Source organism: Chiloscyllium punctatum, chromosome 14 (assembly GCF_047496795.1).
Source record: "Chiloscyllium punctatum isolate Juve2018m chromosome 14, sChiPun1.3, whole genome shotgun sequence".
Lineage (NCBI taxonomy): Eukaryota > Metazoa > Chordata > Chondrichthyes > Orectolobiformes > Hemiscylliidae > Chiloscyllium > Chiloscyllium punctatum.
In genome coordinates this window covers 17,433,511-17,446,817 of record NC_092752.1, presented here as the reverse complement: position 1 = coordinate 17,446,817, position 13,307 = coordinate 17,433,511, and the positions used below count along the sequence as shown (strand labels likewise).

General features: G+C 38.6%; 1 protein-coding gene across 1 annotated transcript; it reads left to right on the top strand.

Moving 5' to 3' along the window:
* Nucleotides 1-2,382: 2,382 nt before the first annotated feature.
* On the top strand, nucleotides 2,383-8,045 carry LOC140485632 (myosin light chain 5-like). The gene is made up of 7 exons (XM_072583984.1): nucleotides 2,383-2,485; nucleotides 2,606-2,713; nucleotides 3,912-3,987; nucleotides 6,870-6,974; nucleotides 7,057-7,135; nucleotides 7,253-7,301; nucleotides 7,847-8,045. Exons 1-7 carry the CDS (start codon nucleotides 2,483-2,485, stop codon nucleotides 7,946-7,948), a joined length of 522 nt encoding a protein of 173 aa, XP_072440085.1. The 5' UTR covers nucleotides 2,383-2,482; the 3' UTR covers nucleotides 7,949-8,045.
* The last annotated feature ends 5,262 nt before the right edge of the window (nucleotides 8,046-13,307 follow it).

Genomic DNA, 13,307 nt, shown 5'->3' with positions numbered 1-13,307 from the left:
CAATTCCTCTGTGGCCATCAGCGTCTGATTATAGACTTACATTTTGTGAGTTGTGCTGAGATCACTAGTCAGTCAGTCTAAAACCAATAATGAGACCACATTGAAAAGAACATAAACAAAGAGGTAGAAATAGGATAAGTGAGAGGGCAAAGATCTCACCAACAGAGTATAATGTGGGAAACTGTGAAATTATCCATTTTGGCCAGAAGAAAGAAAAATAAGCAAAATATCCAAAAAGTGAGAGATTATGGAACTAAGAAATGCAGAAGGATATGGGTGACCTAGTGCATGAATCACAAAAGTAATGAGGCAAGCTAATAGAACATTCTTGTGAGAGGAATTAAATACAAAATTAGGAATGCTATGCTTACATAATAAAAACAAAAGGTTTTGGAGAAAATCAGGAATCAAGTTAACATTTCAAGTTCAACGTGACTGCTTTTGGATTTGATACGTTAACTCTGTTCATCTCTCCACAGATGCTACCAAATCTGCTAAGTTTCTCTAGCACTTGTGCTTGCATTTCATCTCTCCAGAATCCACAATACTGAAGTTTATGCTTCAGTTTAACAGGGCATTGCTGAGATCACATTTGGAAGTTTGTGCATAGAATTGGTCTTCTTATCTAAGGAAATATATAAATGTACTGGAGACAATTCATAGAAGGATCACTAGACTAGTACCTGGAATGAGCAGTTTGTCTTATGAGGTAAGGTTTGATGAGCAAGGCTTGCATCCACTTAGATGAGGAGGAGGTAATTTGATTGAAACGTGTAAGATCCTGAAGTAATTGCCAAAATCCAATGCTTTTTCTTTCCTGAAACACTGTTTGAATCTGTCCAAGTTACAATTGACATACCACTGTGGCTCAGAGGTTAGTGCTGCTGCCTCACAGCACCAGAGACCCAGGTTTGATCCCAGCCTTGGGTGACCTCCTGAGTAGAGTTTGTACACTCGCCCTGTGTCTGTGTGGGTTTTTCCTGAATGCTCTGGTTCCCTCCCATAGTCACAAAGATGTGGATGGGCATGCTAAATTGCCCCACAGTGTTCAGAAATATGCAGGCGAAGTGGGTTAATTATAGTAATTATGGGGATTGGGTGGAATGCTCTTCGGGGGGTTGGTGAGGACTCAATTGACTGAATGGCCTCTATTTACACTGTCAGGATTCTTTGACAATGAGCAAGACGCACTATCCCTCGTTGTCCTGCTCAACCTGCTTATAGGCAAAAATAACTTCCACAACCTATTTTAACACCTGATGAAGAGTCATCTAAACTTGAAACATTAGCTTGCTTTCTCTCCATGGATGCTACCTGACCCGCTGTGACCTTCAGCATTTTTGTTTTCAGTATATTCCGCTATTACCCAGTTCAATTTAAATACTCTTACTTCATTCAACGCTTACTTAACCAAAGCTAAAACATCTCCAGAGATGACACCTTTTCCTCCTTCTACACTAGCTTCTGCTCACTAAACACGTCTCACCTCATTGATCTTATTGACCTCCCATTGCTTCAATGTAAAATTGTCACCCTTGAGTTTAAAATCACTTCCCAATCTTATGCCTTCCAACCACTATAAGCACATAACAGATACATCTCCGCCAGCCTAGCCCTGAACTCTATTTTTCAATCTATCCATCATCACCTCTCTGCCTCTCCAATACCTTTCAAACAACTACACCCCATTCTGCAACTCCTTCAATCCCTCCAGTTTAAGATCATTCTTAAATCCAGCTCTACAAACAACATTTTAGACACCCTTTCGTTTTGCAAAAATTTGAATATGTATCTTGTACCATACGGTCCACAGAACACTTAAGGAGGTTTTGTTTCTTGAGTCATACTTACGTACAGCATAGAAACAGGCCTTTGGCCTCGCACGTTTAATACTATTTATAGACAAATTTTAGTGGTTAATATTTCAAAGGATTTTAGCTTTCTAACCAGTTTTGCTCATACCTATATTACCTTTTGCCATTGTAATAGCTAGATACATCCTTAATTAAAATAAAGATCAGGCGCTTAAATGTGATTATTTTCCAGCAAGCTTTCTAGTCTTTTATTCCATTTTTACATTGCAAAGCCTGCCTCTCTGCTGTTTAATAGGAACGGTAAGGACATGTGAGATAAAACTGAGGCAGGCAGTTGAAGAGCATGTAACCCTTTGAAGCCTCATACAATCGGGTTTCCAGAAACTCTCATCTCTCAAGTGTTGACGGTAAATTAAACTTTGAAATGCCTCTTGTGAAAGATCAGAAATGGTCTGCATCAGGTGCTGATGCCTTAATCGGCCGGTCACTAGGGACCCGTTCAATGTCGGGTCGAATGTTTCCATGTAAGGAGTATTCTTGCCAGCAGCTTTCAGATTCGAGGGGGTTTGCTGGGGCTGCTGTTACATTCTCAATCCCTCGAGACAACCCACTATAAAAACCACAGCCCAAAACACACACACACACATTTGCAAGGATCACAGGCAAGTATGGTGAGTGTATGCTCTTCTGGGGTTTCTTTTCTTCCTCTCTCTTCACAGTCAGTTCTATCTGCTGCAAGTGACTCTGACCCTTGTGACTTTTTCTCTCTCTCATTCGTTTTGTCCCCGCAGTCGAGCAGAAAAACAAAAAAGAAGGAAGGCGGTGCCAAACGGGCTCAGAGAGCTTCATCCAATGTCTTTTCCAGCTTTGAGCAGACTCAAATCCAGGAATTCAAGGAAGTAAGCAACTCTCTGTTGGAGGTCTGAAGTCGAGAGGATAGGGCATGTCAGGGCCAGAGAGAAACACATAGGTGTTAAAGAGTGAAGAGAAATCTCAGGGGGAAAAAATGACTAAACATGCGAAATCAAGGCCAAGGAAAGGAGCTAAGAGGGAAGAGAGAAATGCAATTGTCTGTTTCCAATCCCGCTCGCTCCAGAGATTTCTGAACGGGTTGATTATTTTTTTAAAAAGCATAAATTATCAGATCCCGACCCGTGCCTCAAATGTATGTAAATATAATCTTTACAAATAAGAAATGCTTTGGGTTTGTTTGCTGGTAAGAGTCCAACTCCAACGCTTCTTTTTTCCTTCAAATGCTACTGGATAGAACCAAATTGTTTCAGTGACTGCTTATATATAAGGATATCTTATGAATAAAGTGTGTATTTGAAATAAAAAATAGTTAATTTAAAAAAATATACATACACCTGTTTCGAATCTACAGTATTTGGGCTTGGCTGTAATAGTCAGATGTACACTGCATTCTGTTTTATATCTCTAGCTACAGTTTGAAAAAAAATAGGAACTGCAAGAGCAACACTTGTAAAACATGAGTGTAAACATGAAATAAACTGTAGAATGAGTTCACTTCAGCCTGTCTCAGATAGGAATGCTGCAGATCCTGAACGTCTGAAACAAACAAAGAGAATGCTGGAGAAACTCAGCAGGTCTGGCAGCATCTGTGGAGAGAGAAATAGTTAACACTACGAGTCCTATATGTCATGCCCTAACCTTCAAGGCTCTGGGGAAAGTGGGACTCACCTAGTTTGTCAGTGGAGACAGGATGGGTTGAAGGAACTCTACCACACTGTATAAAGAATATCTTAAAAATTATCTGTCCTGTCTTTACGTCAGTCTGCCCCTGACTGATGATTCCAGGTTAGTTGCTAAATGGTTATCAGTGCAAATGAAGTGTTTAGTACACAATAGGTGTTGCAGATGTTAGTGTATGATATTTATGTAAATTGAACATATTGTATTTTTGCATTGAGCTCTGTTGTGCATGTTGACTTCATTATTCATGACCAGCATAGGAAAGAAATTAAGAATGCAGAAAAAAGTCTCAGGAAGGTGTAAGAGATGGCATTTAATGCAAGGAAGTAGCTCTTGGCAGGCCATTGAAGCCATTTTTGATTCTGTTATCCCCTTTCTTTTCAGGCCTTTACTTTGATCGATCAGAACAGAGATGGCTTTATTGACAAAGAGGATCTGAAAGATACTTATGCATCTTTGGGTAACTGCTTGTAAATCTGATCAAAGTTACATGTATTCATGATGAATGTATATTTGATGTGACACTTGGATATTCTGGCAGTCGTACAGTCATAGAACAGCACACACTAGACTTGACGGTTGGGGTATTGCAGAATCCCATATATAGCAGAGTTTGTGGGAATTGCTGGGAAAATTGAAGATTGGAATTCCTCTGCATCTTAAACCCTCCAAAATAAACCTAATATCAAGGAATTCAGAGGACTTTGGTCTAAGTTACTAGTCACCCTAATAACTATTAACCCTATGAAAAATTAGGCATTTAAGACAGATGAGGAGGAATTTCTTCTGAGAATAGTGAATTTGTGCAATTCTTTATCACAGAGGGCTGTTGGGTCATTTAAGTAGATGCAAAGCTGAGATGGACAGAATCAATAAGGAAATTGAAGGGTACATAAACAGGCAGGAGAGTGGAGTTGAGGATTTTCAGATCAGCCATAATTCATTGATTAGCAGCAGACTTGATAGACTGAATGGTCTACTTTAGCTTCTATGTTTTATGGAGAATTTAAAAATCTAATCTAGCTTCTGGGTAACTATCACCCCATCCCCTGCACTAACCTGGCACCCATCCCAAGCTACACCGCCCCTGACACCTGGGGACACTTGACAATCTCTACCAACCCAACCAGAGCTCCCAATCCAATATGATTCCACTTGAGGAGCTCATACCAACCCCTCTCCCCTATTTCCCCCCTGAGACTCAACACTCAACGCCTACTACTCCATTGCCTGTTGGCTATGATACCCTTTCCTGCTGGATTGAAAACTACACCTTACCTACCAACATGCCCCCTTGTTGCCAACCCTGATATCCCTCCCCAGCACCAGCTATGACAATCACCATCCACTCCAACTCCTCAACTTCTCCAACCTATCCCAAATACTCCATCTTTTCCTAAATGACATTCATGACTCAGATGGGTTTTTAACATCAATTAATGACAGTTTCATAGTCACTGTTGCTAATTTCAGATTTAATTGATTTTGAATTCAACAATTGCCTGCATACTTCTGTCTTGGCATCTTACTTAGCTGAGGACTATCCTAGTCTCTTAACCAACTGCTATTCTAATCCTACACTCTCGTACATTTTTGCAGAACTGTCAAATTGTGTGCCTGGGCTGCTGGACATATCAGTCTCAGAGCACGGCACACTGACTGCTGTAAGAGGGGCCGTGACGTAACGTCCTCTGAATATTCCGCACCATGGTGGGGATCTGTGGTGATGTCAGCTCCGCTCCACATTTCTGAACGAGCTGAAATTAGAATTCTCAGCTCAAAACATGGAACTCAGTACGAATATAAGAAAGACGTGAAAGAAGTGGCAATCCAACTGTGATGGCCACTTGATGGCTGGAGACTGAATTTGGAAGCATTACCTGCATGAAGCTTAACATCTTCGCTGCAGCTGAAGAATAGTCTGTAAATATTTGAATGTCTCAGTATACTCAAAAGATCTGTCAATAAATAGATTAATTATCCCACCTACTATCAGTAGCTACAATCTTAGTGGTACTCCAGCCATTGGCAAATGAAGTCCAGTGGTGACTTTCTGCAGCTGTTTTAATTAATAAACTCACCATGGTAGACTAGTTTCTAACTGAGTATTTCAGCTATTAGGGAAAAGATGGAACTTTCATTTTAGAAACAGCTAATCACATCTTCAAGGTATTTCAATGTTCATTGCAACCTATCAATTGCTGCTTTTTCTTTAAAGCACAGAATGTTTGATGGGATGTTGTCATCACCAGCAAGGCCAGTACTTTTTGCCCATCTCTAATTTCCTTTGAATCGAGTGGCTTACTAAACTGTTTCAGTGGATAGTTAAAAGTCAACCCTGTTGTTGTGGATCTGAAGTGGCAAATTGTCCAGACCATATAATGTTGACTGGCTTCTGTTCCTCAAACCAGATGGGGTTTTTTAACACCAATTAATGATAGTTTCATAGTCACCATTATTAACTTCAGAGTTTGAATTGATCAATTTTTTTTTGTGAAATTTGAACCCACATCCTCAGAACATCAATCTGGGTCCCTGCGTTGCTTACTTAGTGTCATTACCATTTCACCACTAGGTTAACATTGCTGCAGATAGCATGTACTCTGGCATCCCAAGTTGCAGAAAAGATGCATGATCCTCTGACTTACTTAAGTGAAATTGGTTGTGGGATGGATGCTGATCATGATATCTTGTGAATACTGTGAGTGTATTTAACATTCCTTCAACTATTGAAGTGAACATGACCTTGATTTGATATCTTGTCCAAAAGGCACCTCCAGCAGCTTAAGCAATTATCTATTTAAATAAAATAGAATTAGCAGAAAGAAATCAGGAACTACAAACAGGTTACCTTGTGATGGGACTTTTGTTTAAAGAAACTACAGAATATTAGTCCACAGATACAACAATGTTATGGTCAGCACATCATAAAAGATTTGTACACAACATAAGGATAATAGGACATAACTGATCTCAAATGTAAACACAATTAATTAGAAGTATAGAAGGAAGACATTTAAGAGTGAAATACTTACAAATTATGCATGGTGTTGGTGATGTTATCCCAGGCAAACCAGAGAACCTAAGATCAGAGGTAGATATGCAAAAATGTGTAGAAAACAATTTACAGGAAATGTGCACAGGCAATTGATTTACTTGGATTGGGAGCCATAACTGTGAGATGCATTGATAAATCTAATTAAGAATTCAGTGGAAATTATCTGGATAATGGTCAAGGTGAAGATGTATCTTGCTCAAAAACAGTTTGGTGCTACGTTGGGAGAACCAGGAGAGATTCACTTTACAAGTCTCATCACATCTCTGACTTTTTTTCTTTTTCAGGCAAACTCCATGTCAAAGATGATGAATTAGAATCCATGTTACGTGAAGCTACTGGTCCAATTAACTTCACCATGTTTTTAAATCTATTTGGAGAAAAGTTACATGGTATGTTTTTGACTACTTCTTGCTTTTCACTCCTTTCCTTGTGAACCGTGACCAAACTATGATTTAATTTCATTAAATACAGGGTCTGATCCAGAAGAGGCGATATTAAATGCATTTAAAATGTTTGATCCCGAAGGCAAAGGATGCATCAACAAAGATGAGTATGTGCTATTTCTACTTTTCTAGTGTTTTTGCTGATGCTTTGAAGTTTTACCATTTCCTTTTATTATGCAGCTTCTGATGTTTCACTTGTGTTATTTTTTTTCCCACATCTGCAGACTAAAACATATGCTGATGACTCAAGCTGACAAATTCACGGTTGGAGAGGTTTGTATAAGAACTTAATTTAAGGCGTTTTCTTTGACAGATGTACAGTTGCTTGTGTACTTGTTAACCTGGAGCAGTAGCATACATACTGAGATGAATGCAATGTGGACATGACAGTCTATTCACACTCCAGTCCTACAAATGGAACAAGTTCTAAATTTTGCAGATTTTATAAAATAGCCTTCAGTAATTCAAACGTGATGTATTGTTCTTCGATAATGCATGAAAATTGTGATGATTACATCAACTCTGGTAGAGGTTTTTTTTAAAAATACATAAGTTAGTAATTACTTTAGCTATGTATGAAGTATGTACATCATAATAATACATATGCAATCAATTTGCACATAAACCTATTACATCCTTTGTATTTGGTCTGGTTATCTGTAACAATCCAGATTGTGTCAGTATGAATATCATATTTCCTTATAATAATGGAGTGTTTTTTTCTGTACTCCACGCAAGTTACAATTGTAGTGTGTACAACTGCGTGTAAGATTTGTCCATCCCTATCTGTGTTTTTTTTTCATTCTCATGTACTGTAGGTTGACCAGATGTTTCAGTCTTCTCCCATTGATGGTGCAGGCAACTTGGATTACAAATCTCTCTGCTACATCATCACACATGGTGAAGAAAAGGAAGAGTAAATGAAACATATACTTGTTATTGGGCTGCTCAGATCTTTGCATTTCTTCTTTATTATCAAATTACATCAACAGTGAATAAAACCACATTGTAAATAGACCATGCTTCTAGCAGCATTTGTACTTCCCAATACCCGCAACCTCAGTGCAAATACACTTTAGTGACTTTATATTCTATGCACATTATAATCATGAAGGTTCAAAGGCAGTATTGTACTCAATAAAATTGAATTTTTCTAATAATTTAAAAGCAACAACATAAATAAAACACACAAGAGAGTTCCTGATGCTAAAATGAATTGAATTACTGGAGGACTTGAATTAATTGAATCAAGCAGTTGGAGGTAAAATGCGCAGGATGCGATAATGTGGGAGTTTACTGGTCTTGGGTATTTTCTGACTGTAACTTACAGTTGCCATGTTAACTAGTTGTGATTGAATGGTCCTCTACCCCTGCAATTGGCATTTAAGGAGGAAATCTTCTGGAATCCAAAGAAATGGTATGAGTGGTTAGGGGAATCAGTAGAACTTGCACTTCACACATTTATTGTTTGGATTTATATTGGGTTTGGGTTTCACGTGGAGATCTGAGATGGGTCTGATAGTTGCAAAAAGGGTTTGCAACTGTAGCTGACCCCAAATCACAGAAGGTCAATTTACTGAACTATTTTCTTGATGTTCACACTCCCATTGCAAATGGGAAAGTGCAAAAGAGCACCACATGAAGCAAAACCGAGTTCAGAGTACAACTGGATTTTGATCAGCCGGCCAATGGGCCTAGGAGTGGCAGAGGGACTTTAATATGGATAAATATGAGGTGTTGCATTTTGTTAAGGCACTTACCAAAACTGATAGTGCTTATACTGTTCATGGTATGGCCCTGGGGTGAGTTGCCGAACAAAGAGACCAAGGAATACAGGTGCATAGTTTCTTGAAAATGGAGTCACAGGTAGATAGTCACTGGCTGAAGAAGGCATTTGGCATGCTTGCCTTCATTGTCATATCATTAAGTATCAGAGTTGGGATGTCATGCTATAGCTGTACAGGTCATTGGTCAGACTACTTTTGACATACTGCATACATTTCTGGTCTCCCTTCGAAAGGAAGGATGTTGTTAAGCTTGAGAGGGTAGAAAAAAGATTTACAAGGATGTTGCCAGGTATGGAGGATTTGAGCTATAGGGCCAGACTAAATAGGCTAGGGCTTTTTTCCATGGAGCATCAGAGACAGAAGGATGATGTTATAGAGGTGTATAAAATCATTAGGTGAACAGACAAGGTTTTTTCCAAGGGTGGAGGTGTCAAAAACTAGAGGCCATAAAGTTAATGAGAAAGGGAAAAGATTTAAAAAGGACTTGAGTAACATGTGTATGGAATGAGCTGCCAGAGGAAGTGATGGAAGCAGGTAGAATAATGACACTTAAAAGGCACCTTGGATGGATATGCAAATACGAAGGGTTTAGAGAGATATGGGCCAAATGCTGGCAAGTGTGATTAGGTCAGATTGGGATGTCTGGTCAGTGTGGGTGATTTGGACTGAAGAGTCTGTTTCCATGCTTCATAACCCTATGATACCTTACATATCACAAGGCCTTAATGCTGTTGCTAGTATTGAACTCAACTAGCACATCACAAGAATCGGTTGAATTTGTTTACACCAGAAGGCAGTGAAAGATCTCTCGTTGAGTATATTTAAGGTAGAAACCAATACATTTCTGAACTTCACAGAGCAAATGATATGGGAATCATGCAGGAAAATGGTGTTTAAGTAGATGATCAGCCACAATCTAGAGTGGCAGAGTGGGTTGAATTGTTTATTCCTGCTCCTATGTCCCTATGCATATTGTATTTCTGAGGGTGGGCATATGTAAGTTAGCGTGATTGGTGTGTCAGTATCAAAATAGAAAATGATTCAATTTGCATGTTTTGCAAATTCAAGATGATCTGAAATGCTTAGAGTTATCTTTCTTTTTCAAAATAAAGTAACTGTTGTAGGAAATGCAGCAGTCAGTTGATTTATAAAAAGTTACCACAAACTGCAATGAAATATGAAGGGTGGCATGGTGGTTCAGCGGTTAGCACTGCTGCCTCACAGTGCCAGGGATCTGGGTTCAATTCCTGCCTTGGGCAACTGTCTGTGTGGAGATTGCACATTCTCCCCGTGTCTGCGTGGGTTTCATCTCACAGTCCAAAGTTGGTGCAGGTTAGGTGAATTAGCGATGCTAAATTGCCTGTAGTGTTAGGTGCATTAGTCAGACATAAATGTAGGGGAATGGATCTGGGTGGGTTGCTCTTCAGAGGGTCGGTGTGGACTTGTTGGGCTGAAGGGCCTGTTTCCACACTGTAGGGAATCTAACCTGTTAGATACCTGTTTTTGTGTGTTGGTTGGAAGGGGTGAAGTTCCCTTCTCTATTTCAAGTAGTGTCATAAGATCATTTGATTGCCTTCATATAGCACTTGTACCTCCCAGCTGCGGAGCATCCCTTCTACACTACATTGCTGTCAGTATGCGTTATATGCTCACATTTCTGAAGTGGGACTTTATCCTTTACTGACTCACTGGGTAGATTGTTACCATTGTGCCCAATTTATACCTATAAACTGGATTTGAATGATTGCTGGTCAATGTGCTATGATCCCAGTTCATGGTATTAGCGGACAAGTCAGAAACAAGAGTGAAACTTGTCCTTTGTTTTTGCAATGTGGTTACTGTGGTGGCCAGTCACCAAATATATTTATATGAGACTGCCAATGAACTTTTAAGAAAAGCACATCAGTTTATTTCACAAAAGAAATAAAATATATAAAGACAATGTTGAGAGATTTTAACATAAACAGCAAAAATAAAGATTCATTATTTCCCCAGCAATATCTTTTACTGACACTCAACCCCAATGGAGTATCACTCCTATCTTAATTTAAAATATTTTACTAGATTGCAAGCATTTTTTTGCAACTTTCAGCAATGTTAACTGGATATAATTCTCTCTGTATCTCCCTGAGACTTACCGATAACGTAACTCACAGACTTTAATACTTAGAAGCTTCTAAAACAGCTAAGGACTTCTTTGCAGTTCTGTGTGCCTGGAGTCTGCCAAAAACTAAACTTCAGTTAGTATTCTAAACTGAACCTACCTCTGACGCCTGGCCACCTGTCTTTCTGTGGGTCATTAAGAATTCAAATCAACAATAAGCAGTAAATATCACACCAGGTAGTTTGTTGAGTAATTTAACTCAAATCACATGATTTCTTTTCAAGGATGTATTCAGTTCACTCTTCCAAATGACTTTCTGACCTTTTAAAGACAAATATCAGACCTTCACAGCACTTTCCTTATACTCTAGAATCCAAGTTCCTACATAATAAGAATAATATATCTTAAACCTTGAACACAGGTGAAGTAAAGCTATGCTATAATATTAAATGTAATTGTCTAGAATATCCATCATACTCTCTTCCATTGATGATACAAGCTGGACTCCTGGAAAATGAATTAAGTTACAAAGTTAAAATAAGTACAGTTTTAAAATACAAATGGCTATCATTTTTGACCTATTTAAGAACTGATTACCAATTTTCTTCACCCTTCTTTCCATGGAGATTTAATGTCTTCTCCGGTAAATGTTGCTAGATTTCTTCTAATATATTCCTCAAATGTTCATGGCTATGAAATGAGACGAATAACAACTGTCAGTAGACCGTGTGAATGATCAGCAAAGGCAATCACAATCCTGTCTCCACTAGTTATCCAGTGGTCCATGCCATTTCCAGGAGGAGGTTGAGTAAACAGGAGTGAGAAACCCAGTAATGGTAGTGTTTTAGTCAAGACCATGATCAACTAGTTCAGTGACATCACTGCAGACTGACTATTAGCATTTCTAGATTTTGTTCTCAGTTATTTTTTTGAAAAACCTTACTCAACCATTAGTGGTCTTATTGGTGTAAACTCAGTTCCCACACTGTCAGGGTCACTAACTATGTCAAATCGGTTCCACCAGTAGCATTACATTTGCAAATTAACAACACTCAAGAAAATGCAAATGGTGTCAATATGACAACTGTTGGAGTTCTAAAATAAATTGCTGACTATAACAGTCTCACTAAAAGAGGTCGAATGTGATACACAAAAATCAAGCTATCCCTTTGATATCTACTTGTATGTTTTGCTGTTTTGTCATAAAACATAACAGACATTGTCATGTACAGAATGTATACACTGTATAATTGCTTGTGACCAATTGTTTTATATGAAAGAGACTCTTTTTGTTTACCCTTGATGTATGTATTTAATTTAAAGCTTTAAGCTTTTATGAGTCTTAACATAAAGAAGGTTTTTCATTCCCACACATTTACTTTGTATTACTGAAATGTCTCATACATTTGTTCCTATAGATGCGCTCACACACAAAGACTCAATACTGGTACTTTTACCAATTATGGTAACTCAGTCTCTGATTCCTGATATTTCGTTCACCCCCGTAGATGATTTGTGAAAGTTTGGATGATTTCCATATTTGAAACTTGAAATGAGTGTCTTACTAAGTGACTGATCCATGGCAAGTTGTGAGGTTTCTTATAGGGATTGGTTTTCAAGTAAACTTTAAACTGGTACTGGTTATGTACTTTGGCTGCCTGATGCTTTGTAGCTTGCTTCTGAGTCCTGTTCACAGACTGGCTGAACAAATATCTTTGCTGCATCTCTCTGCAAGCACATCTGGCTGATGTTTTGAATAGATAAAGAAAACATGACTGTCTCTACATAGCTTTTTCTATGTTCAAGGTCTCTTTCAATTAAAGAGTAGTGTTCATGCTGATTACTGTGCTGTGGGTTAACACTTCTCAAGTCTATAATGTCTTATTTGAATGTAGAAAGCCATTGTGATACAATAGGGAGTTCTTGGTGGCTATTCACTTCCCAAGTGTTTTGAAACAAAAACAGAAAGTGCTGAAGAAACTCAACAGGTCTAGCAGCATCTGTGGAGAGAAAGCAGAGTTAACATTTTGGGTCCAGTGATCCTCCTTCAGAACGGTTCTTCAGATCCCAAGAAGGGTTACTGGATCTGAAAGTTAACTCTGCTTTCTCTCATAGATGCTGCCAGGCTTGCTGAGTTTCTCCAGCACTTTCTGTTTTTGTTTCTGATTTCCAGCATCTACGGGGCTTTTTTTTTTGCCAAGTGTTTAGGTCTTCTCTTTTATGTAGTATGAAACATGGAGCCAGGCAGTCTGAAAATTTAGGTTGGCCCATCCTTAATACACAGAGTGTGTGAATATCCTGGATTACTGTGAATTTGCATATCCAGTTTAGTATTCGACTGAGACTTGATACCGAATGTAACTCAAATATCATAATTTGCAGTAGCAA